Source organism: Lepidochelys kempii, chromosome 18, assembly GCF_965140265.1.
Source record: "Lepidochelys kempii isolate rLepKem1 chromosome 18, rLepKem1.hap2, whole genome shotgun sequence".
NCBI lineage: Eukaryota > Metazoa > Chordata > Testudines > Cheloniidae > Lepidochelys > Lepidochelys kempii.
In genome coordinates, this window is record NC_133273.1 from 12,094,399 (window position 1) to 12,118,238 (window position 23,840).

At 40.0% G+C, this 23,840-nt stretch overlaps 1 protein-coding gene across 6 annotated transcripts in view; it reads right to left on the reverse strand.

Annotated features, from left to right (window-relative positions):
* Nucleotides 1-4,427: 4,427 nt before the first annotated feature.
* VPS13D (vacuolar protein sorting 13 homolog D) overlaps nt 4,428-23,840 on the reverse strand; it is a 197,534-nt gene continuing 178,121 nt past the window's right edge. For 4 of the 6 annotated variants that reach the window (XR_012155549.1, XR_012155551.1, XR_012155552.1 and 1 more), the window contains exons 68-71: nt 17,781-17,912; nt 10,297-10,537; nt 6,089-9,109; nt 4,429-4,916 (exon numbers count right to left, since the gene is read on the reverse strand). Coding sequence is in view for 2 of the 6 variants with exons in the window: in XM_073316656.1 (XP_073172757.1) it covers nt 8,978-9,109; nt 10,297-10,537; nt 17,781-17,912 (505 nt within the window). In the remaining 4 variants the exon portion in view is untranslated. The other 2 variants (XM_073316656.1, XM_073316658.1) reach the window with 2 other exon arrangements.

Here is a 23,840-nt window from a genome sequence, read left to right on the forward strand (position 1 = left end):
GGATGGTATGTATCATAGGATGTTAAGAGCACGAGGAAATGTAGCTCATTAAGAATTGTTTTGAGTCATGAGGCAATCAAAAGGTACTGGAAGATTAGAGACAAGCACACTAGGTATTAATCTTCAAAAAAAACCCAGGAGTGAGCCTGACAATTATGTCCAGTAAGGCTCTCTTCTAGCCCAAGAAAACCAATTGAACAAATAAGAGAATTACTAGACAGTCAGAGGATTTTGTAACCATTCACACTCCTAAGGAATAAATCTTGCAAGAGACTCAATTGTTTTCTAGATTAGCAGATGAAGGGAAAGCGAGAGATCTAAATTTTCATAAAACAGTTCATGGTCAAATCACACAAACATACTGTGGAAACTAGTTCAAATTGGTTTGAACAGAAGACTGCACAGTGAAGAAACTTAAACGAAGAGGAGTAATCTGGGTCATCCCCATCATAGGTAGCCAGTTGAGAAATCTGGATCACCATTCACATTTTTGTAGTCCATCCAACCCTACTCTAAAGTTCAGGGTTTGTTTGTTCTTAAATCAATGTACCTCAAACATCTGGTATTCTTTGTTAATAAAGATGATATGGTCCATGTATAACAAGACTCAACCGAGTCTTTTCCTCCCTCAGTCTATTGATGCTACCAGCTTTAGCTCTGAAATGCTCTGTTGCTCTTCCCTAGCAATCACCAAGGATGGTTTTCAGTTGCAAAGTGCTCAGAATGAAACTTATTTCTTCAGTAACAAATGCAGCTTGTGCTGATTCAGCAAAGCCATTTAAAAAATGCACTCGCTTTCAGAGAAAGCTTTTTTCCCTTCCTTTTCAAGAAGAACTTGGTAAATTTAAGGCATTTGTCTTTTCCCCGATTTCCTTAGACAAGTAAGAGGAGCGGATAACATTATTTTTGTGGAAAAAACACAGTCGCCAGTGTATTCTGATCCTTGATCCTCTTTCATGGAAGAGGGAGCGAGGGAAGGGGCGAGTGTTGTGGGCAGGCAGAAGTTGGCAAAAACTAAACTTTCTAGTGACTACACTGACTTGTGATCCCCGAGAGGAGACAGAAACCCTCTTGTTCTAACTCTAGCTGCCAATACACATAGATCACACACTGGCTCCTCCTGGCTGCTTTCACTTTGTCCTCGCTAAGTGCTGCTGTTTAAGGCTCTGTGTAGATAAAACGGAGGAAGTCTAGCGGCTAGAAACAGAACAGGAAGAAGGAGCCCGGTTTCTGGTGCTGCCCTTGATTTTATAAACTCTTGACCAAGACACTGAACCATCTTCTGTTTCTCAGTTTACCCATCTGAAAATGGGTGTAATGATACCGGTTTACACTGAAGGGATGTTACGGTGCTTTCTTAATGTTTAGAAATTGCTCCTAGTGCATGTGGTCTAGAGATACACTGAGGGGTTTTTCAGGGCTGGGCCAGGCAGGTAGTGAGCCAGGCTATTTACAGCTCTGCCTCCATAGGTTTGTAGCCATGCAGATGGGTGCTGCCCATGTAGCTGCATTAAAGATTTTGATTTCTGGGCTGAAGGAGGTTGACTATTTTGATGTGGCTGGTTACAAATGCTCCTGGAAGGCACAAGTGCTTTGATTGCTAAATAAACTAGATGTGCAGTGCATGCTGGTGGCCATAGTCACCAGCTGGGGATAGAGAGTCAGCCACAGCCAGCTTAGGTTTCTGCCCCTTTCCGCAGGGCTCTATTCTCTTCGCAAAGAAAGAAAACTCTGCAGAAAGTAATACAAACAACAGGCTGGTTAGGGAATCAGTCTGGGGACCTCTGGCCTCCAGGAGCTACTGGGAAGGGCCCTTTCCAGCCCCAGGGGGCTCTGCAGGGTCTGCTTTCTGGTGAGCAGAGAGTATGACCCTCAATCCCCCCCATCACGGGGGTGAGTTCTCTTTTATATTGCCCAGCTGAGAGTGCAGGCCAATCATGAGGTGCTTCCCAGCTGCTTCCTAGCACCTGTCTGCTGGATTCTCTCCAGGATAGGATTGGCTGCTCCCTCTCCACCCCGAGCTTATAAAAGGGGCAGATTGCCTTGGAATACCCATCTATTCCTCTTGCAAGTATCAGAGCCCATTGGAATGAAAAAGTAACCCGTAGCTTGCTCTCCAAGGCCTCTTTAGAAGTGCCAGTGGGGGCTCACTGATCAGGAGCAAAGTCGAAGCCTGTTTACCTGTGTTAGGGTTGGTAGGCGAAGCAAACAGAACTGTGGGTTTTCTGCCCCCCACCCCCTCAGAACTACAGGGCAGTCCCCGCAATGTCATTAACCTACCACCTGTAGCACTGGCAAAGTAGCATTCAGGAAGGGCCTGACCGTAACAGACTCTAGCTCCGGCGAGCGACTCTCCCTGGTCAAAGCAAACGTTTGTGCTTGAGCTTTTTGGGAGAGGCTTGCACAGCAGCTGCCAGCAGTGTGTGTAAAAGGGATCAATTAAAGATCAGACAGACTCCAGTAGCCTCCGCCTTCCAGGGACAGCAGGGAAGGGGGTTTCACAAATAGCTGTCTTGGTTTTCTTTTTTTTTTCTGGTTAAAAAGCTCTTTGTGGCCACAGTGTTCAGGGGGCCATTTTTCCCTGCGTGCTCAGCCTCTGGAAACAATTGTTCTATAGCTTCTACACACAATCCTTGTCCTTTGGGTGACCCGTCCATTTACCCAAAGTATAAACGCACATGAAAGCTGTTTACTTCTCTCATGGCCTTTTAGTACTTTTGAGTCAGACCAGAAAAAGCACGAGGTGCAAGGTTATTCTTATCCTGAGAACTATTTGTGCTGGGCACACGGCTTGGGCCATAGAGTGTCAGTTTCCAAAAGGGGCCGTCTGGTACTAGAGTCAAAGCACACTAGGTAAGGACATAACCGTAGAACAGATCATTAATAGAATGTATATAATGGAATAGGCATTTCTTACGTAAGCACAGCTAGTTCCAAGATTATTTTTACTTCTATACTAATGAGAGTGCTGTAACTCCACCGAGGAAAATGGCTACATTATTATTCAGGGCTTGTCAATTGTTAATGAGTTACTTACTCAAATGTTTTTGGCAAGCCTCCTCGCCGATAACTAATTTTAGTAAGATGATGTTGAAGTAAAAACAAAACGGTACAGAGTTTAAGCATAGAAGTTTCTGGTTATCAGGGAATAAGGTACAGATTATCGAGGGGTGCGAAATTCGGTTTAGGAGCGGGTGGCGTAAGGAATACATAAACTGCAAGCTCCCCGATTGGGGGTAAAAGTTTAACAGGTCAAAGTACAGACACTGAGATATGGGGGTATGTGGTTCATACAATGGCTATGTTCAGGAGTGGAGTATAATGAGTGGATACGATGAAGCCTCCTCGCCGATAACTAATGCTACACTCTGTCACTATCCACCAGAGCGCAAACCCAGGCGTGGTCCAGAGAACAACCATGGTTCATTACAGAGCTGCTGCTTTTTATTTTTATTTTATCATAAGCCTCGTCTACACTACCAAGTTTGGTTACTGTAAATTACATTGGCTTAAGTTGCCGACTTTTGTCGACCGCTAGGGCACATACACCCTTGGCTGCTCACCACAAGTGGTTACGGTGATGGAAAGATGTGATGCACCATGGCAGGTATCCCAGACTGCCCTGCATGGTCATTCACTACAAGGCCTTGTGGGACATTTTCACGATGCTTTGTGGGATGCCAGCAATTCACCCAAGGATTTCTGGGAACTATGGGAAGGGGTCAAATTCTCACAATGCCGTTTTCTCCATCCCGTAACACTTAGTCCATCCCACCATTTTCATGCGGTTTAAAAAAATTCCCACCCTCCTGTGCGCTGCTTGTCGGTCTCTGCCTTCTCGCTGGCAGAAGCATGGACCCTACAGAGTTTAGTGCAATTCTAATGAGCATTGCTAAACAGAGCATAGGAGGCTCCTGCAAGTGCAGGACTTCAGTGAGTCCTGCGGCAACTAGTGGTGTCCTGTGGAAGAGGAAACGTTTGAGGACAATGACTGGATGACGATGGACACAGTGAATAAAAAGGCCAGGTTGCTGCTGGCATTCACTGAGCAACCACATGCGGTGGCTCAGCTCTGCCAGGCCTGAGAATTGAGCGCTGACTGTTGGGATCGCATCGTGATGTGAGTCTGGCACAATGAGCAGTGGCTGCAGAACTCCCAGCTGGGAAAGGCCACATTCCTGGATCTTCGTACAGAGCTTAAAAAAATTCACCACGCTTAATCACACAGTTAAAGAATAATAGAATACCACTTATTTAAATATTTTTGTGGTTTCTACATTTTCAAATGTATTGATTTCAATTACAACACAGAATACAAATTGTACAGTGCTCACTTTATATTATTTTTGATTACAAATATTTGCACTGTAAAAAATAAAAGAAATCGTATTTTTCAATTCACCTAATACAAGTACTGTAGTGCACTCTCTTTATCTTGAAAGTTGAACTTACAAATGTAGAATTAAGTATAAAAAAATAACTAAATTCAAAAATAAAACAAATGTAAAACTTAAACTTCTTGTTCGGCCAATTGCTCAGACAAACAAGTTTGTTTAGATTTAGGGGAGATACTGCTGCCCGCTTCTTTTTTATATCACCACCTGAAAGTGAGAACAGGCATTCACACGGCACGGTGGTAGCCGGTGTTGCAAGATATTTATGTGCACTAAAGATTCATATGTCCCTTCATGCTTCAACCACCATTCCAGAGGACATGTGCCCCGGCTGATAACGGGTTCTACTTGATAACCATCCAAAGCAGTGCAGACTGAAGCAAGTTCATTTTCATCATGAGTCAGATTCCAGCAGAAGGTTGATTTTCTTTTTCGGTGGTTCAGGTTCTGTAGTTTCTGCATCAGAGTGTTGCTCTTTTAAGACTTCTGAAAGCGTGCTTCACACCTCGTCCCTCTCAGATTCTATAAGGCAGATACCATTTTTATTCCATATGTGGGAGGAATATTTCAATAGGAGTAACATAATAAAGGGCAAGACAGTGCCTTAAAAGGTTTAGGATCACATTGTTTACACAGTGTAGAACCAAATATTTATTTTAGATCCTCAGAATCATTTTGAAATAACTTTACCCTTTCACAGTCAGTATTATAAATGTTCTCCGACTGCTGAAGCATTAGCTGCTCAAACAAGAATGAAAATGAAGTGTTCTAGATGGGCAGAGAACACGCTGTACGATTTTCAACTGAAGAGAAAATAGAGAACATCGAGAACCAGAGCATCTTTAGTGGTATAAAGGCAACTTTCCCTCTCTTGGTATTGATACCTCCTCCTCAATTATTGGGAGTGGACTACATCCACCCTGATTGAATTGGCCCTGTCAACACTGGTTCTCCACTTGTAAGGCAACTCCCTTCTCTTCATGGATAATAATGCCTGCATCTGTAAAATTTTCACTCCAGCATCTGAAGAAGTGCGTTTTTTAACCCACGGAAGCTTATGCCCAAATAAATCTGTTAGTCTTTAAGGTGCCACTGGGCTCCTTGTTGTTTTTGTGGCTACAGACTAACACGGCTACCCTGATACCTGTTGGGTTATTGTTTTTATACAACTGTTAAAGCCAATGTGGCATTTGCATCTTTGTTAAATGTGCAATTTATTTATTTTTTTCAAATAAAGGTGGATGGATACGTAAGGCAGTGATGAACAATTTCATGTTAAGCCTGAAGCAATTGTTGGTTTGCTCATCAAACTTGTATGCATCATGTTTTATGAGGATAATAGAGTGAAAGGAAGAAGAACCCAGTGTCACCCTTACTGTATTCTTCACAAGCTAATTTCAGAGTTTTTCACAGGTTAGAGTCTCTAGCTGTTCGATTGATTTACAATATTAAAGGGTCCGGGGTGAGGGAGTTGGGTGTTCAACTGCATTTATAGGCAAAGCCCATCATTTAAAGCCTGAATCTGCTCTCACTGTTGTCGTCAGCTGCAGTAATCCCACTGCCATCACTAGCAGCAGGATGGGGCTGCTAAGCTATTTGTTCTGTTGTTGATAAATATTCATATTCAACTGTCATAAGGTGGAACGCAAGATTTTCCTCTTGGTGCTCAAGCTCTGGTGATAGCATTTACTAACCGTATAATTAAAGAAATGCAGCAACTGGTCCTCCTTGTTTGCTTCCAGCTGGTTTGAATTGTTATGAATCTTCTAAGGGGGGCGAAGAAGAAAACATCACTTGAAAGCTACGTTAGCAATGGGTTAGGAGTGTCGGTAACAGCGGGGGAGGGATAGCTCAGTGGTTTGAGCATTGGCCTGCTAAACCCAGGGTTGTGAGCTCAATCCTTGAGTGGGCCATTTAGGGATCTGGGGCAAAAATTGGGGATTGGTCCTGCTTTGAGCAGGGGGTTGGACTAGATGACCTCCTGAGGTCCCTTCCAACCCCTGAGATTCTATGATACACAAGGAAGCACACAGTAAGAGTTCTTACTGAAATAATACAAAAATAGTTGGGTTCTGGTGACAAAACTTCATGTCACTTGCACTCTGTCACTTAAGGTACATATTTAACGTTCAAACCCACTGAGCACAAGATTGTTAAGTGAGGTAAATTACTGCCTTCGGTTATGTGTGTGTCACTCCCTTTGCAAACAGTAGGGTGGATGCTCCCATAAGGACACAATTTGGCCTCGTAAAAGAACTTTCTTCACTGTTTCAAAGGCATGAGGTGACAGGTCTTAGAATGGTTTAAAGCCAAATACAATGCACTGTATTCATGTCCAGTTGGTGGGTTACAATCTTTTAACATCAGAACGATAGGCATTGCTTACTGGATGGCCATTACCATCATAAACAGGTAAATAGTTATTTAGTTTCTGAAACTAAAACAGAAATAGTTATTTGAGCCTAGGGAGCCACTATTTATATGCAGGGTACAGTAACCAACCTTTTTAGCTGTTGGTGTCTCTTGCTTTTTAAGTTACCAATACATATCTGCTCAACAATATATGAATCATCATGTAGTAACTTGATTCTTGCCACTGAACTGGCATGAAGATGGGAACTGTCAACATTTATTTCTTATTTTAGATTGTGCGTGATCCAATATGATTAGCTGCTTCCCACAAAATCCTTCCAGCTTGAATAGCTAGATGCTCACTGCAACAAGTATGAATTTTATATGGGACAGTAGCAGTGAGCCTAAAGCAATATTGAGCCAATGCACAGGCTGAACTGCTAAAACCTACTTTAAAAATACAATATGCAGAGAAATGTACACCAAAAGTGAAGCATTCAGTTTAGTTTGTGTAATGGACCTTTATGGATTTCAAATTCTAACCACTTAGACCACACACATTAACTGATCATCACAGCTTCTCTTTATACATTGAACCTCTACCTTTCACGTATTACAAGCATTACAAATTGTTTTACTCTAGCCTTAAATTTAAAAATACCCTTATGGTGTGCCTTTATTTAAGAACGTGACAAATAAGTGAATTCAAGAGTAAAACTTTAATGGACCTCTGCTTATTTCTAATCAAAAGTTTACAAAAAAGTATGCATGTTTGGAAAACCTGCTGAAATCCGCAACATGTTACTCAGTAATTTTGTGGCAATAGCATACCCCATGATGAAACTTACACAGCAGATGCCATGTTGCAGGCAGGAAGTCATTGCAATTGTAAACCACTTTCAGAGAGACAAAGTGCCCAATAGCACCATTAAAAAAAAGTAAACAGCAAGATATTCCTTATATTTTTTTAATTGAAAAAACTTACAAAATAAGACTTAACTCCATTACAGATAAAGTCAATTTTCCTAGTTTCTTTGAGTTACGGGACAAGCCACCATCTTTCCTCCAAGTCTATGTCTATGAGATCACACTCTGCTTTTGGTAAAGGAACACTGTCAAGGTTAATGAGTCCAACATTTGACGTAAAGTACCTCTGCCTCTCAATACTGTATCTATTAAAATAGTTTAATTAGGAGATGCATTTTTTACGATTCCAAAACAAATGGTACAGTGATTTTTCAAATCAACCCAAATCCGTGCCAGCAGCCTAACACTTATGAGCAACCCTACAATAACAAACTAACTTATTAAATCACACTTATTAAATCAAAGGGTGGAGGAAGTGTGTGTAAAACCAGTAAATTAAGATTTCAAGTATTGTCCTTTTAAAATATATTGCCAATGTGCCAGCAACTGGATTATATCTGTCTTCAATACAGCTCTGAACAGGGTGTGGTTATTTTTCTGAAAACTAAACAATCATTTTGCAAAAAATGATCTCTCTGTTTAGTACTGAAGATTGCTGTTAAACTATGTGAACCAGTAAGCCCTACCACTCTACTCCAGTGAACAAATTCACAAAAGCATTATGAATCTGGTGTAAAAAAAATGAAGTGAACTTCTGGCAGAGCACTTTATGCATCTGCTTTCAATTGCACCCAGGGTCCTGAATATCGACAAAGTGCACTCTTATGGTAAGATTCTTTAACCAGTACAGGTCTTCTGTGTTCTGGACCCCAACTCCACAGAAGACAAATGAATGTCTTTATATTACATCTACATTCCTCCACTCTTAAGAATAGCTTTCTCGAGAGAATGTACAGTTTCAATTAGTGCAATATGACTCAATAGAACTTTTCTTTAATTTTTTTTTACAGTAAACAGACCTTTATACAGACCCACAAACTAGTTTGTACTTCCTTATTTACATCAAACAGTTGTACATATATACATATTATCAAAATACAGAACTTCCCCCATAACATTTCAAATGTCTTGTTATTCAATAAACACTTTTAAAAAAAATTGTTCTCTCAAACTAAATAATCTCATACAGCAAAGACTCTAATTGCATTCATTTGTTTCCAGTGCACTGGGTTCTTCAATTACAGAATACACTTTCCACCAACCCATTTTTGTTCTTTCATTTTGGAGACAGAATACCCTTATCCCCTGGATTAGTACTTGCAATGGTGTTAGGGAAATTCGGTCTGGCAGTAAGTCGGATGGTTTCAGGAGTCCACCTCCAATTCTTCTTGGTTTTCACTGAGTCTTAGCATAAGTTGTTGCTCATAATAAAGGCTCTTTGCATAGTTTATTTCTTGAGATAACTTTACTGCTAAGACTTCAGACTTCACATGGACCTGCACAAATAAAAGTTTATTACACATACAGAAGTATTAAAAGTAGTGGGAAAATGTAATACCACTGTGAAGAGAAATAAAAATATCCACTTAAAGTAACTACCTGCAGTTATCTAACTGCAACGACCAGGCTGGTTACTTTAAGGGGTAGTCCTATCTAGTGTTAAGTAGAAAACTAGAAATTGGGACTCCGTTTCTGTTCTTAGGTGTGCCACTTACTCGTTATTTTCCCTATCTCTGAAGTAGAGATTTCCTTACCTAGCTTAGTGCTGAAGTTGAGTGAATTAATGTTTGTAAAAGGGTTCTGAAATACTCTGATAAACAGTATTTTAATTATTTACATGGACCTTGGCTCAAAGAAACAGACAGGCAGACAACTAGAGATATTAGGTATGTTATTTTTATTGGAAGGAGAGGGATGGGCCATACAAGTACTTTGGGGCCAGTCATTTTACCCCTCTTATCTTTTCTGTGTTTTTTCTATTTAGAATGTAAGTGCTTTGGGGCATGGTCAACCTCTTACGGGGCACGGATCTCTGTTCACGTCTCTAGGTGCTACTTTAATACTTACATTAGTAAGTGTACAAACTCCAGTTGCTTTAGAACTGAGAGCTCTACTATATTTGATCTATCTACATTACAAAGATTAAATTTACTATACACAGGGAATAGATATCATGAGTTTGGAGAGAATATTTTGCTACTACAAGGTGAGAAAGCACAGACATAACACTGTAAAACAGCCTGATGGCTATTCCATTCAACTAACAAATACTGGGTCAGGCTTCTGAATTTGTTTTTTTTTTTAAATTAGATTCCGCCCCTAGTAATATCATCCTGGGTAATGCCCCGCCTATCATTCTGATTGGATTTCTTGTCCTCAGGAAGTGGAACAGTCCATATATGTCAGTGATACCTTCCCTTATTCAGGGAGCTCTGGAATTTCCCTTGATCTTTCTCCCAAGTTTACAGAAAAGTACTTCTGCACCCAGGCCTCCCTCACAGATAGGCAAAACACCATTAAAAAAAAAAGACTACAATGTCTACTTTCGCTGTCAGCTGAATGGCATTGTTATAATTCAATGGCACAGAAGACAGTATACCAAGGGTGCCAAAGCACTGGACTATTGCAATATAGAGAGCACAAAACCACAATATGAACAGAAGAGTAAGTGCTGGGTCCTCACCATAGGTCTCTGCTGTGATGGGCCTGGCATTGCTACACCGCTACTTGTACTGACAGCTTTCTTGGTCAGCTGCACATAGACCTTCCCATGGTCCTTTGAAATGAGGCAGTGGTAGAGATGATCGTATTTGACTTCCAAGAAGATGGCCTCTCTGTCTACATAATCCCCACTCTTCAGGAAATAAACAGCTTTGGATGAAATGAGAACACAATAGCTGTCTGTGTTCTCCACTGCTATGAAACTGCAAAAACCGGAAAGATAAGTCAGTGGTTTTTTACATCGTCTCATTTGTAAAACACTGAGCTGGGAGGGAGACTATTCTGTTCTTGTACTTGCTACTCTCTGTGTGACCTCTGAAAACCTACCAGGAAAATGAACTGCAGCAGAGAGAGCGCTGTGACCTTAGGATTCAAATGTTTTTATTAGTTCATCAAAAATAAACTGAAGTGTGCCTCAAACCATCACCCTTGCACAATAAGTGTAATATTAATATTAAAGTGCCCATTTTGTAGCCTTTCTAGCTTTGGAGATTAGGGCTACAAGATAGGCAGAAAGAACAGAAGTACTTGTGGCACGTTAGAGACTAACCAATATATTTGAGCATAAGCTTTCGTGAGCTACAGCTCACTTCACGAAAGCTCATGCTCAAATAAATTGGTTAGTCTCTAAGGTGCCACAAGCCCTCCTGTTCTTTTTGCAAATAGACTAACACGGCTGCTACTCTGAAACCTGTCATTATGCAAGATAGGCAGAGTTACAGGGTTAACTCTAGATCAAACAAAACATTGGGAATACCACAGTCTCACTCAAACACCAAAGAAAGGCAGAGAGTTAGAAGTGATAGGGAATAGAAAGATAAGAAAGCAAGGCAGTGAGATAGCATGATAGCATACCAAGTTTTACTGCCATCACTTTGTTGGTTAGGGGTATGATTTTTTTTATATTTATGTCAGTAGGAGAGGAATAAGAGAAGAGAGGAAAAGGTCGAGATGCAATCACCCCATGACATAGGTGGCTGGGATCATTCTATTAATAAATATTGTTCAGTGGGGAGTTTGACTGAGTCACTACTCTACCTTTCAAACCACACAACAAATTTCCCCAGCACAGAGACGTAGTCGGGGTGTTTTTGTTTGTTTATTTAAAGCCAATTTTATTGCTGACACATTCTTTAAATTTCAGAGTAGCAGCCGTGTTAGTCTGTATCCGTAAAAAGAAAAGGAGGACTTGTGGCACCTTAGAGACTAACAAATTTATTTGAGCATTAGCTTTTATGAGCTACAGCTCACTTCATCGGATGCATTCATTCTTTAAATTGAAATTGTTTGTAAATCTACTCTGATGTCTCTCATGATACATTACAAACTACAATGCTTCACTTTTTTTTCTTTAAAACAAACAAACAAAAACAATGTTAACCTGCTGCCTGACCAGTAGCTAGAGAAGAGAAATTAGCTGTTTAACATTGGGGGTGAGAGGTTAAGCAGCAAGCAGGAGGGTTTCCCAGGGAGATTAGTTAGTTTGAGTGATGAATATGGGAGGGAGTATAGGGTGAATTAAGGAGATTTAGAGAATTATACCGTCTGAAAAAGATCAATGTAAAAACAAAGAGAATTCAAAGGTGAAATATTTTATATATACACAACATTTTGAGTCACCATACAAGCCTGAACACTAATGGCATATTTTACAAATTTAAATATGTATTTAGTTTCTCTATTCACACTATGAGTGTGCTAAATGGAATTATTAGTGTTATTCCTGCACTGTCAGTAATTCACTAGTGTATGAAACACGCCTGCAGGAAGGAGATTCTACTCCTTTAGATCAATTATTAGGCAGTTTGAAAATTATTTTGCATAGCAACAATTAACATTCTCACTATGTTATTTTTAAATCTTCCTCTTCCAAATGGTCACAGCTTGAGAGGTCTATTGAAATTTTTCAGAGTTGCTATCCAAATGAAACGGACAACTTTGTGTTACCTGTCCTATTTTCCTTACCAACTAAGTGTTCTCTGCAGTCAGTGTTTCTGCAGATCCGAACTGTGTGCCAACATGCGACAACCACATGCTGTTTTCTAAGCTGGTATCAGAGTAACAGCCATGTTAGTCTATATTCGCAAAAAGAAAAGGAGTACTTGTGGCACCTTAGAGACTAACCAATTTATTTGAGCATAAGCTTTCGTGAGCTACAGCTCACTTCATCGGATGCATACTGTGGAAAATACAGAAGATGTTTTTATACACACAAACCATGAAAAAAATCGGTGTTTATCACTACAAAAGGTTTTCTCTCCCCCCACCCTACTCTCCTGCTGGTAATAGCTTATACAGCAAGTCTGCCTAACTGTTTCATAATCCCTCTCCCCAATCTTTCTCCTTTGCACCAATACAGAAATAAAGAGAGAATCGTTGAAAGCATTTGCCTCTGAGCTGACAACTTGCAGGGCATATTACAGATCCACAATATTAAAACTAAAAAGTGAAAACTGCAGTTGTTTACTGGGCACTTTTCATTGCAGCCCACTGCTGGGAGGTTGCTTGGCTAGGCTAAGAGGTCTTGTTAATTGTTAATGGCAGTGGAAAGTGGGACACAGATCATAAGGAGCGTTGCAGGACAGGATCCAGCAAATAAGCAGCTCTTGCCATTATGTGCAGCGGCAGGAAGATGCAGAGAAAGTCACAGTTACATGTTCTTGGAAGATCTTCTTTCACAGACTTCAGTGTAAGGAGAGAAATACCAAAGGGGTTGTAGGGCACAGCCAGTAGAAGGAGTTCCTGAATGTCTGATAAATGTTATTGGTAGAACTGGGTGGAAATTTTTGTATGGAAAATGCCAATTCATCGGAATTGAAACGTTCCGCAGGAACATGTCGATTTTGATGACATTCCGGTAGAAACCAGGCAGATTTCTCATGGAACCCTGCCTGCTACTCAGGTTTTGAAACCTGGTTGCTGGTTCCTCAGCAGCCTACTAGGGAACCAGAACTCCCAGCTCCTTGTCAACATGGACTGACAGGGAGCCAAGAGCCTGGGAGTCCCTGGCACCCAAGCTCGCTGGCAGCCCGAGCTCCCAGGGCTTCCATGGTCCCTGACTCTGAGATAGTCTGCTGGGCAAACTCTGGCTCCCTGGCCGCTCATCTGGCAGGCTGCCACAGACAGCCAGGGACCGAGGTGGAGGATTCCCAGCCTGTCTGGCTCCCCAGTGATGCCCTCCTGGTGTCCAGGGAATCAGGCAGCTGTTCTGGGAAAAATTCTGATAAATTTTTTTTCCTACTACAAAGTGCAAAACATTTCAAAATTTCAAAATCTTTCATGAAACAGAAAATCCAGTTACTAATCAGCTTTAGTTGTTGGCTGCGAAACTTTCATCAGCTCGACCATTTGAGAAGCATTTTGTGCAATATACCAATCTACATCTGACTGAACCACTGGTTATCAAATAGGATTTTAATACCAAAACATCCAGCAGGGTCAGTTAATCAGATTTCTCCTCACCCCTCAATAAAATGACTAGGGCTCCTAGCTGCTATGGTAACACAAATAATAATACCATCGGTTTTTGATTAAAAGAATCATGCCAATAATCTTCAACGAATTCTTTTTATTACTAGCTTACTCCAGGAGGGTTCTTCTGTATTGTACACTTAACTCTTTGTCTTTTCCCCTCATGCCTTTGTCTCACCTAATCATGATAATTCATAGAGCCTCTTGTCATTGTAAACCCAGATGGCACAATTAAGGAGAAGTCTCACCACACCTTGTCTTTAGGGTTTGTTTGTTTTTGTTAATGATTTTTTATGCTCTTAATGTTTCAAACACTAACTGCATTAGTTATCATATGTATCTATTCTACTGTTTGGACTACAGGTGTGCCATTTAGAAGACAGGTAAAGGCCTTTGAAACTAGTCTGATTAAAATAAAGGTTATCAAATTAAATCCATCTTGCTTTAGTACTATGTAATATATGCATAGGCCATTCTATTCTTAACACTCTGTGCTTGACAAACTTCTTTTTTTTAAAAAACACAACTGTCTCCCCTGATCTAGTGCCTCTCAATTCAGTTATGAAATAAAATAAACAGTTTATGTGTCAGTTTATATGTTGCTGTTCCCAGGGCCCAACTGATAACATACTTCTCAGATGCTTGTTTGACTTACTATTTCTAGTTAACAATCCCAACTTTAATTTATCTGCTATACTACAATACGAGTGGTGGGTGCCTGTGGATGATCAATGTAAACTAACTGTCTCGCGGCCCACCAGTGGATTACCCTGACAGGCCGCGTGTGGCCTGTGGGCCGCAGGGTGCCCACCACGGTACTATACTGTTCAACAGCAGTAGCTCTCACAGCCTTAGATGGTTAAACATTTACATATCTCGTTTTTTAAGAGGACAACACAGCTAAGACAGTAGAGTTGTCTCATTATTTTCTGAGGAGTATGATGGGAATTTTAATTTTAAGTTGATACTGGAGACTTAAACAGATATTAGAGACTGGCAGAACACGGATTTCTCCTCACAACACAGTACTGTGACAAAACAGGTACTATGTTTTATACCCATTTTAGAGACAGGTAAACTGAGGCACAGTCAGGTGCTCTGGCTTCAGTCAGAAGTTTCCAAACTGTGGTTCATAGACCAATGATGGTCCACAGAGAATTTACTAGCCAAATGGTTTTGGTTTTCCTTGTTCCCAGCTGCTAAACTGCATTAAAAGAAGTAATAGACAGACAAATTCGTAGTATTATTATTCTACGTAAGAAATTGCCACAGAGAAGTTATGAAATTTCAGATGGGAAAGGAGGTGGTCTGTGTAATTGCTAAGGCATGGGGAGATAATCATGAGACAACCTCTATTAAAATGTGGCCCACCCTATGAGAAACTATTATATCACTGGTTTCAGAGTAGCAGCCGTGTTAGTCTATATCCGCAAAAAGAAAAGGACTTGTGGCACCTTAGAGACTAAAATTTATCTGAGCATAAGCTTTGGTGAGCTACAGCTCACTTCATCGGATGCATTCAGTGGAAAATACAGTGGGGAGAAATATACACAGAGAACATGAAACAATGGGTGTTACCATACACACTGTAATGAGAGAGATCAGGTAAGGTGAGCTATTACCAGCAGAAGAACGGGGGGGGGGGGGGGGGGGCGCGGGGAGGAAGGGGGAACCTTTTGTAGTGATTTGCTAACTGGATACAATTAACTTAGGCTTGAATAAAGACTGGGAGTCATTACACAAAGTAAAACTATTGCCCCATGTTTATTCCCCCCTTCCCCCCCCCACTGTTCCTCAGACGTTCTTGTCAACTGCTGGAAATGGCCCACCTTGATTATCTCTACTGAATTGATTATCCACTGTATGCATCCGATGAAGTGAGCTGTAGCTCACCAAAGCTTATGCTCAAATAAATTTGTTAGTCTCTAAGGTGCCACAAGTACTCCTCTTCTTTTTGCGCATACAGACTAACACAACTGCTACTCTGAAACCTTTCATTTTATCAGTTTCTCTTGATCAATTACAGTTACATTCCATAAATCAAATTATTTTAAAGAGGGGAAAAAATCCCACCAAATTGCTTTAGTTTAGACAATAGTCTTGCCAACAGACAATAAAAGGAAATTATTTTTTCTTGCTGTAGTTCACTGAATATTTAAGCCCCGATCTTCAGATGTGCTCAGCATATGGAGCTCCCTTGAGTTCATTGAGGTTCTCAGGCCCAGCACTTCAGAAAACTGGATGATTAATTTCTATTATGCTTTCTACAACAGGCCAGATTTAATCTTAATCAATTTTCCTTCAAGGTGTCAGGGATGTATTTTGAGGAACGGAGGTATGGAAACCAAGGGCAGTGATTTCCTGGTGAAGCACTGATATTTTAGCAAATTTGTAGTTAAACCTTACATTTTGTTCCAAGTTTGAGTCACACATCATCATGCGTTTTCTTTTGTCAACAACATACATCCTCTCCTCTTGTGCTTAAAGTTTCAACAGAAGAGCTGAAAACTAAGATATTACTTTTGTTTTTTTCTATATTCCTACATTTCTGTGATTTAAAAAATCAAATAAATAAAAGAAAATGAAAAATTAAATGAAACACAATCCAGTAGAACAAAGTAGAAGCAACCAGATCTCTGGAGAATTTGTGGGGCTTTAACTACATCAGGAAGTAATTACACAATATTTTCCAGAAGTGAAACAGTGAGCCTAACTGGAAAAAAATGTGGAAACATTTAGTTAGAACAGTAGAGCAAGGTATTATACCCATGTCCCCCTTTTATGGATTAAACTTTGAAGGAAAATATGCAAATAATCAGGTCTTTAAATCTGGTTTTAATTACAATACTAGGATAAAAGTCAGAGGCACAATTTTGTACTGGTTTTCCATGACAAGAGATACCGTTTTCTTGTTGAGTGATATTCCTGTTGGTGAAAGTCACAGTGAATGAGCAATACAACAGCTGAAATTGTGTTAGACATTTTTGATAATTTCACTGATGTACTTACTCATTTAGTAGCGCACGCACACACCCCCTTCCCTCACTCATAAAAGTCTTATTTGGAAAATCTCTATAAAAAAAATTTAACTCTCAGGGCTCAAATTTTTCCCAGTTTTCTCCCAGCAGAAGCCAGATTATGGCCCCTGGCAGTGGAAAATCTGTCCACGGAGTGTGTGTGTTTCAGAGCCACTGCAACAACAGAACTTGCCACGAGAGACACAGTGATCTCTAGTGCACAGCCAACAAGAAAACCCTGGTGCGCACACAGCTCCTGGAGAGCAGCTGTCAAATCTCTTAGACCCCCAACTTGAATAGTAGTAGGAAGAATGCAAAAATTGAGAGGGCAGGGAAGGTCATGGTACCACCAAATTAGATACCCTGAGGCACAAGGCCAGATGTCAAATGATATAATTTCTCTAGAACCTCACCTTCTTGGAAAATGTTACTGTTTTATTCTTTCAAAGCAAAATGAGAGTAATGAGACTGATAACATGCAGTTAAACAAGACTGCTACACCATTTAGAAACCTAACTGCTCAGATTCCTTCTTCATAAATGGGGGGGGGGGGGGAGCGGAGGGAGAGAGCCTGGCCATGTAATTGAGGAAAGGACTTGACATCAAGAGATATGGGTTCTAATCTTGAGTCTGTCATAAACAGACACTCACCTTGGACTAATTACTTAATATCTTATTGCCTCAATTTTCCTTATCTGTGAAACCGAGATAATGACAATGAGTTAACTTATTAGGGTTTTGTGAGGCTACATCAAACAATATTTATAAACCATGTGAACACACTTGGAAGGGAGGGGATGATGGAAGTTCTCAAACACCAAAAATATCCTCCAGAAATCAAAAACAAGAGAAATAGGTGACGTGGATAAAAAAAGCTTTTAGTGGCTATTACAAAGACACAATGTATTTTCATATAATGATTATATTATAACACAGCAGTTGCTGGGTTAGTACTTACAACTCATCTTGGATGTTGTCTGTCAGCTTGAATAGCTGCTCCTGTCCTTCTGCCTGGCTTTCTGAATACCGGGGCAATAGTCCTTGAGGGCCTCTACAACAGCGTGGCTTTCTCACTCTCTCGGCCTGCGTCCTACATACAAAACACACATTAACTGATTTAATGTGACTTAAGTTTCCCTTGGAAACTTTACTCCATATAAGAAGTCATATTATAAGCAAGGTTTGGCATGAAAAAGCCATTAAGTTTTTAGATCTCTGTTGGTATCTGCTTTGTATAAATACAATATTATTTTATCTGGGCGTCTCTCTAGTAGATACAGATCTCTATGCTTCTTTTTTGCAATTTTCCATTGAAATCTGGTTTGAAATTGAAAAGAAAGCAGGTGAAATTGATGTGGAAAAGCACTGTGAAGCACAACGGCCTGCAAATTTTTAATAAAAATATGTATTACTACATAAGGTTTTTACCCTTTTTTCCAGAAACAGGAATCCATGTGTGATGTATCTATATAGTTATTGCATTTGTTGTAGAAGCTTGCATGTCGATGGACAAGATGGCAATAAGTTGAAAAGTAACAGACACCCACAAGTACGCTGCACATGTTCACGCTCGACCCACTGGTATCTGCATCAGTACTATAGTGAATCTTTACTTAAAAAAATCCTGGATGCTTTTAAACCTTTGGACACCATCACCATGCGGAGAATTGTGCTGCAGAATACCTACCCCTGCTTCTTTCTTTGCCTCTTCCCAATCCCACCACTTGGAGACTGCTGCCTGCTGTTCAGAGCTCTCTTTCAAGCGAGTGCTATTAATTTTTCAAGAGGCTACTGACAGCCGAACCCAGTATTTTTGATTATTGAACCCTACTTCCCCGCTTAATGTTCTCTACAGACACTGCAGAATGAATGGCTGTTGTCCTTTTGATCTGACGAGGGGGAAAATCCCACAACAATTAGTTTACTTTTTAAGCTGCTTGGCAACAGCACACAAGAGTACTTGCCCGCTAAGTTTTGCTTGTTGCAGATGTTTTCTCTGGAGTCTTGTTACTTCTTTAGTGCTTTTCCTTTTCATCAACCCTATCCCCATACACACACACAGACACACTTTTAAACTCTGCTTTCCTCTGGGTTTTTGGCATCCCTGCCTACTAACTCTAATCATGGCAAACTATATTTTTACTGCCTCTACTCTTCTTGGCTACAGCTACTAGTAAAAGTCATCTTCTATATGTCCCTCATGTGCTGCCTTTGACTTGATTCATGGCTTTATTTGCCGTAACTGTCTATTTATTGAGTCACTTATTGTGACTAAATTCACTTTAAGCACTTTGACTATTGCTGCTTCCAGTGCTTTATTTTCTTGTAGCCTCCGTGGCACGGTATCGTTCAGCTGGCTCAGTGGAAGTAAGAAATGGAAACCTCCCTTTCCCAGTCCCTTGGAATGCAGAGAACAGGCTACTGTCATAAATGCCATGGACTCGTGTAGAAGGCTGTGTTTGTTTATTTTTACCTCTGAGCTATTCTTTTAAGTCTGCACCTGCAATGGTGGAATAATAAGTGCTGGTAAAGAGAGGATAGACGTCAGATTTGTAGGATGTACTATTCAAACATCGGAAGGAGCATACAAAATGGCAACCTGAAATGTCTCAAATGTATAATGTAGCCACAACTGTCATCCTTAAAAATTTCCAGTGTTGCCTCTACAGCTAGCTGACATTCCCACAGTTTTGTTATTAGTAGCTGTCTAAAAACATTGCTGTATCTAATTTACCTAGGAACTGCTGTGTTGTATGTGGTTTAGAAACCTGTAGCTAACTAGTGCCCATCAGTGGTCTTTCCTGCACTGCAGAAAAAAAGATAAAATATTCCCCCTCGTGCTGGTGTTGGAGGTGGGTGCAGGGATGAATTACAAAAGGTGTAAAGTAATAAAACAGCATTTCATAAGGGACAGGTACTTAGAAGTAAAACTAGACAGCACTTTAATCCATTTATCAAAATTCTTGCATGCTCCTATTTCCAGGCAGCTGGAATATACTGTGAAGGAGGCTAGTTTGTAACCAAAGAACTTAAATAAATAAAAGGTTTAAGCAGAAATCACGACATATCCATCAGCTTCTCAGAACATTTTACTTGTGGACCTTACTTGTGTGAATTTTCCTTCTCTCCATGCACCATGTTCTCGACATCTTTAAAGGCCCAGCTCTAACACCCTGTACCCACACACTTACAGGCAGGTTTTCACAACTTTACAAAACAAAATGAATTGTTGAATATGAAAGAGAAGATTAGCGATTACAAAATGGGTACAAATTGGTTATTGTCTTATGTTATCTGCTTCCCAAGTCTGTACAGCCTCTCTCATCCTTCCAGAGACTTACAATTGCAAAAATTCAGATCAAGAAAAGAATCCACAATCCTAAAAGAAGTAGTTAAGCCAACCTAAGCCAGACAGCACTAGGTCGACAGAAGAAATTCTTTCTTTGACCTCGCTGCTGCCTCTCGGGGAGGTGGATTTACTAAAGTGACAGAAGAATTCCTTCCATCGCTGGAGTAAGGGCTTGTCTACACTTGAAACGTTATAGTTGTAGCACTTCAGTGTAGAGACATGACCATCATTGATGGGAAGAGTTCTTCTGTTAGTGAAGGTAATCTACCTTCCTCAGGGTTTGGTTGCTAGGTTGACAGGAGAATTCTTCCGTCACCTAGCACTGTCTATGTTGGAGGGGTAGGTCAGTTTAACTACACTGCTCAGGGGAGTGGATTTTTCACACCCCTGAGTGATGTAGCTAGGTCGACCTAACTTTTTAGTGTAGACCAGGCCGAAGCGTCTGCACTGAACTGCTGCAGTGTTTCTAGTGTAGACAAACCCTCTACCAGCAACATTTGATTTTCAGTCTCTCCTGCCCTGTTGTCACACAGCTTTTGATTTTGGCGAATGAAGAATCACTTCTCTAGATAAAAAACTAAGAAGCAGTATCATCAAGTGGACTGAGTAGGGAACTAGGAGACAACACCTACGATCTAATCTTGGCTCTGCCACAAACTCACTGTGTGACCTTGGACCAAGCACACTGTACACTCTTCTGTGTCTTAGTTTCCCCATCTGAGAACACACAATACTTCTACCCGGACATACCTATCTTACATAACTTTCAGAGGACTGACTGTACAGCATTTTTAAGATGTAAATGCTATATAAGGGCTAATTATTCCAACCATCCCTATTCAGAAGTTGAAAGCTAGTATATGACAGAGTGATGTCCTTTACTTCACCCTGAACCTATCCAGAAAGAACCTTTTTGCCAGTTTCAGTTCATATAGATCTCCATTAAAATGGCATTAATATGCATATTTAAATCAGAAATGGTCTGTGAGGATTTAGGGCTGCATGGTATGAGATATCTACTGCAGGTCTGAACATGTATTTTCATATCTATAATCTATATCTATAAATAAAGAGAAGTGAAATAAAATGTTTGAAGCAAATTTTTCATCAATAGCATCTGTCTGAGGTGGAGTAGCCTGAGTATTAAATGATCATATTGAATTCACAACCTAAACTGCTTAAACAAAGATTTTAATTTACTGAAGAATTACTTAAAGAGCCTAGTATGAGAGGGTAAATTGGTGGAGAACTTCAAAAGTGTCATATATGTGGACAGTTAAGACAATGTGAAAGGGGAAGAACTGTGGTCTTGTGGTTAGAACAGGACACTAGGAATCCTGGGTTCTATTCCCATCTCTGCTACTGGCTCACGCTGTGATCTTGATCATGTTACATAACTTTTGCCGCTCAGTTTTCCTATAGGTAGAACAGGAATAATAAAACTTCATAGGGGTATAGTTGGCTTAATTGTTAAGTACTTCTAGATCTGTGGATGAAGTCTGTATGAGATGTGCAAATCACCACCAATTTCTACAATTATAATACAATACTAAATAAAATTTGTTTTTCTTAATGAAAATGCAAAATGTTTGAAGGCTATAGAACATACTCCCACAATAGGGAGCAGAGTCCCACCCTCACTATCTTTCCATCTTGCTGTTAGTTCCACCTCTGTCACACACTCCTCAAAGAAAAAGCAGGGTGTCTGAATATCCCACATTTAATAGAGCAGAACAACAGAGAAATTATTGTTTCTGGGCAGCCCTCACTGGCTCTTAAATCTTTCTGCAGCACCTAGATACTGTAGCGACAAGTGATTCAGAAATGCTTACGTAGTGACAGATTTAAGGAGTGACTGGCTTACTCTTAACAAAAGGTTTAAACTTAAGCTACAGGTCAATAATTAACTTTTCAATGAAAGACTGTTCCATTATGTATTCAGGAAAGTGAAATGAATAATGGATCATTAATCCACCTGCCCTGGAATGAGCAACAAAGTATCCAATAATTTTCAATATAAAATATTCTTCCAGTAACACTCAATCATGTCATTTTTACAATATTTTGTCAACTTCTCTTCTGCAGGACAGAATCTGGAGGCATCTGAAAGGTAGCATGTGAGAATGCTGTGGGAAGTGGAGAGAAGTCCTTCTAATCATAACTATTCTTCAGAAATCAGGACATCAGAGAGTGCTGGTTTCCAATGTCTGGCCTAGGAGCAGGTCAGAGAAACAGAAGAAAAGTGCTTGGCATTGCAATGTGTTTCTGAAAGACTCTTGGCAATTTATGAGTTAGTCTGGAAGAAATTAGGAGTATAGTGTCTCCCCTAAGCTGATTTCTTTACTGTTCCTCATTTCTTTTTTGGTGCTAAGATGTTCGACCTGGTGGTAAAAGGTAATTCCCCTCTTGGTGATAAGAAGGTCAGCTGCCTTTTAATTAAGTGCCACTAATATTAACACTAATTGTGTTGCCTGTCTTAGTCCATCAGCCCTGGGCAAACTGGTTTGCTTGGTCTGGACAGCTAAAAACATTCCTCACTACTTGGGTTGGTTTTTTTTAAATCTACAATTTGTTCTGCTGTCTCAAGTTACGTTCTGTAAATAAAAAGCACCAACGATGAAATATAAAAAACTGAAAATCTATAAAGCAGAATGAACAGTGGTGTGCCCACATCTGTGATACATTAAACATGCACTCAACAGATTTGCTGATTCTTTTTTAATAAGCACACAAAGGCAATACAAGAGAGAAATGCCCTTATGTCTACTAGTCACAGCAGGAAAGAGGGCTGCTCAATGGAGACACAAAGAGATTGTGAATGGTGTCAGAAGGTTGAGGCACATAGTACAGTGCTTCACTGTTCAGACAAAGCCTGACACTTGAGATTCTTATTTCAATTTGTTATACGCATGTTTAAAAACCGTAAGGCTTGTATTATTGTAGCTGTGTTCATTGGTTGTCTTTTGCTTTACAATCTGCAGCTTTTTTTGTGTGTCAGCCAAAATGGCTTCACGTTTTTTTAAAAAAGGTTTAGTGAGCAAATAGATCAGGACTCAGTTGCTGTAGCAAGGCACTCACATATCTCACTGGTGAGGGCTATTAAAGAACTTGGTGATAAACAGCATAGCTTGTTTTACAGCATATCTAATGGGTTGCAAAACAAAAATAAATGAGACCCATCATAATCAATTGTTCAGTACTTCTACAAATTATATTTTCTTGCCCTCTGTCCCATGTAATACCCTAGGTTTGTCTGCACACTTACTATTAAAATTATATATGGCCAAATTCCGCCCTCAGGTACACAGGTGCAACACTCACTGAAGTCAATAGAAGTTGCACACACATATTTGATGGCAAAATTTGTAATACATTATTTAAAAAGGTTTATACAAATTAGTTTGGGATTATAAATCTTTAAAAGGCAGACTGAAAAGTATCATTTTGGCAAACAAAAATAAATGAACAGAGAAGTCTCTGCAAAGAAAATCTCTGTGGAATTTAGTCTTTGCATGTTTTTTCTATTGCACCTTTCCATTTCCTCATCACCCAATCAAGAGTTGTTATTCAAAGTATCATAGTAGTTGTAAGAAAATCAAATTCCATCTCTTTCCATCATAAGAAGGAAACAGAACACTGCATTATAAGTTGTGGTCTTCCTAAGAAACA